The following is a 5,869-nucleotide window of genomic DNA, read 5'->3' on the forward strand; positions in this document are numbered from 1 at the left end:
CAATTAATGCTATTGACATTCAAAGGACTTGTAAGTGCCCGGAAATACCCTAACACAGGGGGCAGGCAAACTATGATCTGTGGGCTAAACCTATCTAGTCACCTGATTTTGTAAACAGTTTGATTGGAACAGTTATACTAATTATTTTATGTATTTACAAATGTATATGGCTGTTTTCCTATTCCAACAGAGAGCTGAGTAATTTGTCTGCAAAGCTGAAAATATCTTTTTAAATATGTTTTTATTGATTTTTTACAGAGAGGAAGGGAGAGAGATGGAGAGCTAGAAACATCGATGAGAGAAACATTGATCAGTTGCCTCCTGCACACCCCCCACTGGGGATGTGCCTGCAACCAAGGTACATGCCCTTGACCGGAATCGAACCTGCGACCCTTCAGTCCACAGGCCGACGCTCTATCCACTGAGCCAAAACGGTTACGGCTGAAAATATTTTTAATTTGGCTCTTTATAGAAAAGTTGGCAAATAGTAAGTACTCAATAAAAGCTACTGTTATGCAATAAAAATATGGGAATATCAAAAGAATATGAAGGTCAATTCCTTAATTATGTTTATTTCTGGAACTGTTTTAACTTTACCTTAAAAATGTTTTTGAGTAGCTACTATTTTGGTAACCTCATTTTGTCCTTCAAGGCCTCCTATCATTATATTAACTAGGTATTCTTTTCTAAGTATCCTATTTAAATTTATATATTCAATAAATGTGAATCTCCACCATATAGATGATCCATTCCCAAATTCTGCACTTCAGACTAGTGGCAGCACAATAAATCCATGGTAAAATGATGAAAGTAAGGGCAATAAAACTGTCTTTTACTCAAAGGTGGTTTTTCTACATTTTTAAGTGTAAAAGTATCCTTTCATTTATGAAATAATTGTGACCACAATAGTAGCAAAAACAAAAGCTGATGATACTATTTAGCCTTTTATTTTGTAAAAATTTATTTTACTAGTCCTTGTAATGGCCAGGTTAAGGAACCAGTATTAGAGAAAACGTAAGGATTACCAATTTTTTGAGGACATGAGGTTTATAAAAACAAAGATGTTGTGTGCTAAATATGACTCAGAAAAGTTATCAGGATCTGATACATGAAATTAAGAAGCCATCTCATTAAATGCAGCCAAATGATGCTTTAATTAATGTTTATACTTATATAGTGAAAATGAAAAACAAATTGTCTTTTTCCCCACAAAATAAATAAAGATCAAATTGAAGTCAACAATGATTTATCTTCCAAAACAAGAGGCACAGGAGAAAAACAAATTTCTCTATCTCCTTTCCTTTTACTAATTTTCCACACAGGCATTTGCTTTCAACTAAGATGTTCCTTATACATACCCGACTTTTCATTCTTTCCTTTTTTTAGTTGCATTCCTGTAAGACTGTGCTTTGAAGTGGTTTCTACCAGACCTAATTTGGAATTTCTGATTTAATTTAAAAGACTCTTACTGAACAAAATGGACTTTGCTTTTTTTAAAAAAAAATCTATATTTATCTTTACTTTTACAATATAATCTAAACATACTCACCCTTTAAGGTACAAACCATGGCACTGCTTTTAGGTTCTTTAACTTCTCTTCTTGGTACATTTACTCTTTGGAATCTTTATTCCTTAAGTCAAAAACTACTTATTAATCAGCTAAAATGGGCCAGCCTTTTTCCTAGGTATTGAGGATACAGCAGCAAAATTCCCTATCCTCCTGAATTTTTCTATATGAGGATACACACACACACACACACACTTACTTTTCTCTCTGTATATCCAGCCACCCAATAGTCATAGGTGCTTTGGAGAAAAGACAAAGCAAAGCAGAGTGACAGGCAATACCGGAGCAGAGAGCAGATGTAGGGGGTAATTTTAAATGACATCATCAGAGAACTCATTGAGAGGGTGACTTTTAAGCAAACATTTGAGGGGTGAAGGAGCAAGTCATGTGGTTTATCTGTGAGACCACCTAAGTTGAGTAAACAGCGGTACAAAGACCCTACTGTGTTCAAGGAGAAGCAAGAGAGTGAGTTTGAATAGAGTAGAGAAAGGGAGGGAGACAATATAGGACAGCAGGTCCAAGAGTTAAGTGGTAGCTCAATGGTGTTTTCACTGAGTTGTAAGCAGAGGAAGGATAAGAACGGATTTAATGTTTAAAAGAATCATTTGGACTGATATATTGAGAACAGACTGGGGTGGGTCAAACAAAGCAGGAGGAGGAGAATTTAAGCAGCTACTGGAATACTCCAGGTGAATGACACTGGTGGCTCACCCTAGTAAGTCTAGAAATTTAGAAATCTATGAATCCAGAATGATAGTATTTTGGATCTACATTGTAGGGACAGCAGACAGGATGTGCTGAGAAAATGGATGTGGTGAGTGGAGTCAAGAAAGACTCCAGCAACTGGAAGGGTGTAGTTGCCATTTAGTTAGAGGCAAGAAACTCCAAGAGAAAGAAGTGTAGGTTAAGCTTTAGACATGTTCCGTCTAAGATGTCTGTCATTCAAGACCTGATGCCAAATAGGCTTTTACACAATGTGAATGGAGAGTTCAAAGCAAAGATATGGATTTAAGATATGAATTGAGAGTAATCAACCTAAACATATGTAAGGTCAGATTAAAGGATAACCCTAAGCAGGGGACTAGGTGACGTGTGGATAGAGACACAAAGCCTGATCCCTAAGGCGACAGACAGGAGGAAAGCTTTTGTTCCGGCCTTTCACACAAATTCTCATTCCTTCTACAAACTCCCAGAGGGCAGTTGCACAGAGAAGGCCCGGTTTCCTAGGTCCATGTTCTATAGCCCCATTCCTAAGCTCCCTCAGTCGAGGATTTTAGGCAGCTCTGTCATCTTTGGGGCTTCCATGTTCTATGCCAGAATTTGTGTAGCTTGGGCAAGACACTCAGAACCTATGCCTATCTACAAGAACAGCAAAGAGTTTCAATATTAGTTCAGTCTGGAATGGAATTAGGGCATTTCCACATGTACATGTGTGTGGGAAACTAAACTACTATATGCTAGGATTTATTCTCAGTCATCAATAACAATCTGAAAACATTTACAATTATTCCTAATCCCTGATGGACAGTTTTGAAGAGGCTCTTCTGGTTTATTTATTCTCATCTACTTTGAGGAAGGACATATAGAGTCAGAAACACGTGAAAGGAAACAGAACAGGCCACCTTCTGAGGTTTTAGGACCGTGAATCCAGTGACCCAGAGGAGAGCACTTCACATTTTCCTGGTAACTGTTATCCACTTGGACTCTCTCACTACAATTCCTAGGTTTGACTCTGGACAAGACTTCCCTTAGGACCCTTTACTGTTATAGCTGCTCTTCTGCCATTAGTTTGAAATGACTTTAAAATAACTTTTTGTCTTAGGAGAGTAAGCATCACCAGTTTGCCTTGCCCCACCCCAGCTGCCACTCTCTAGCCCCCAAGTTCCCAGTGCTAACCTTTTGTTGTATCAGCTGAATTCTGATTTCAATAGGTACATGAGCTTAATGTTACCCAATTCACCAATCTTCAGGGTGCCCTGACTCTCCTCACCACCACCAACCTGCTATGAACTAACCTTCAGCATCCTGGAAGACTGGCGAAACTCCAGCTGTCTCTTATCAGACTTTCTATCCTGAAATTCCCAGATTCCACGAACACATGCCCTTTGTTGCTTGTCACCTCTTGCTAGGCAACTGCCCTTCTCTCTCTACTTTCACTAGAAATGTGGCCTCAAATTTTCTGTTAGTCCCCCCAAAGAAAGTTAACACCATCCTGTAGCCTTTAACAGAAGCTGAATGAAGTCGTGAGGAGGAAAACTGGACACCTGATGCTAGGTATCCACTACGTATAGACTCCATCAGCCTTCCTTCTTCAGTGGCAGAACCTTACTGTCTTCCCTCTCCTTCATGACCAAGTAGGAGCCCTTTTCAGGAAAGAGTACTAGATAATATCACAAATTAACCAATCACAGACCTAGTGATCTAACCCCCAAAGAAGACAACTTCGTACAGAAATTTAGAAATCTATGAATATAGAATGATAGTATTTTGGATTTTCTTTGCATAGCCAAAAGCAAAATGTGTTTTTTCCTAGGACAGAAGAAAATTATGCCATCTGTCTGCTCAACTTTGTGAGCTTACCACACTTGCTCATTCCATTCTCTTACCGTTACTCCTCTATATAATCCCAAATCATCACTACTCTGGTTTAACCCAAACTGAAACTTGGGGTTTTTGTGAGGATTAAAGTAGAAAATGCACGTAAGCACTTAGTACACTGGTATCTACTAAGTGCTTAATAAATGAAAAAAATTTGTTATTACTCACACCCAATATAGCATTTAACATGTTATTTGGGAATGTTCCAGAATGACAGTCCATTAAGTCCTTATGAATAGGAGATAAATATTTGTCATCTTTTTATCTTCTGAAATTCCTAGCAAATAATAGGCACGCAATAAATATAATTTTTAAAAATCCTCACCTGAGGATATGTTTATTGATTTTAGAAATAGAGAAAGAAACAGATGTAGAGACAAACATCGATCAGATCGTTTGCCTCCCTTACATGTCCCTTTTAGTGTGTGGGACAACACTCCAACCAACTCAGCCACCCAGCCAGGGCTAAATATAATTTTGAATGAATATCTCTCATCTTAATTCAAAAGTATTTATAGAGTGCAAGTTCTATGCATGATACATAGAATCTTAAGTAATCATTGCTGTTCTCAAGTTTATAAAGAAGTACACAAATAATTATAGTAGAAGACAAAGTTTCGTCATATGAGAAGTTAAAGAAACTGCTAGGGGTTTAAGGGCAGAGCAGAAATGTAAGGATGGCATATAGCAGTGGTTCTGAATGTGGTCTGGGAACCAGGGGGTGCAGGTCTTGAGACCCTTTCACATGATGCACAAGTCAAAACCATTTTTCAAAGTAACATTAAGATGTTATTTATCTTTTTCGTTCACTCTCTCAAGGAGTGTCCACTGCAGTATCTGGTGTTCCATGACCTGCGACAGTGCAACAGACTGAATGCAGAAGCGCGCAAAAGCAGCCAGCTCTCTGCAATCTAGCCAAGACATTAAAGAGATTTGCAAAATGTGAAACGACACTTTCCTTTTGTTTTGGAAAAGTTTATTTTTCCGCAAAAACATGTTATTTCTGTTAACATGTGATGGGTTAGTCCTCTTAAATGAGGTAACACTTTAAAAACGTCTTACTTTTAATGTCTAATATGGCAAATATCCGTGTATACTAGATGTATGTGATGTACAGAACCCACATGAAAAAAACTTTCTGGGGTCCTCAGTAATTCTTAAGAGTTTATAGGAGTCCTGAGACCGAAAGTTCAAGAACCGCTAGCACAGGGGGCCCAAGCCTGGCAACAGGGAAACAGTTTCACGTATAGCTTGGTGCTCACGGTGAAGCCAAGAAGGGAACCTGGTGAGCTGGTCTGAAGACGGTGCGTTTAGTTTCAGGCTTTCCCACCATCCTTCTCTCCCTACATAGAAACCTTCACGATCAACTCCTGCACCCCAAACCCTTTCCTCTCATTCTATCTTCACCTGCACTTCTTCCTAACCTGCTGGTCTCCAGGTCCGTGTCTGTGTCCATTCTAAGCCCTTGGGAATCACTGCCCTATCAGAATGGTCTCCAGGGGGCCTTCCCGCTCTCAGAATCCTCCCACTCCACGTCCACGTCTCTTTCAGCTCAAGGGGAGGGGCGCAGCGAAAGGGTGTGAACGCCGGCCCGCTGGCTCGCATTTCCAGCACTTCCCTGGGGAAAGCCATCCGAAGGCGAACTAAGTTCTCCCACACACACCCCTCGCCCCCGCGCTCCGGCCACACCCGCGGCTCCGCACC

General features: G+C 39.8%; 1 protein-coding gene across 1 annotated transcript in view; it reads right to left on the reverse strand.

Moving 5' to 3' along the window:
• The window catches only part of MALT1 (MALT1 paracaspase), a 52,195-nt gene extending 46,574 nt beyond the window's left edge, over positions 1 to 5,621 (reverse strand). The window contains exon 1 of the mRNA XM_015564501.1: positions 5,590 to 5,621. Coding sequence (XP_015419987.1) covers positions 5,590 to 5,621 — 32 coding nt within the window. The remainder of the gene's footprint in view (positions 1 to 5,589) is intronic.
• Positions 5,622 to 5,869: the final 248 nt, after the last annotated feature.

Source organism: Myotis davidii, unplaced genomic scaffold (genome assembly GCF_000327345.1).
Source record: "Myotis davidii unplaced genomic scaffold, ASM32734v1 scaffold38, whole genome shotgun sequence".
In the NCBI taxonomy this organism is placed as follows: Eukaryota; Metazoa; Chordata; class Mammalia; order Chiroptera; family Vespertilionidae; genus Myotis; species Myotis davidii.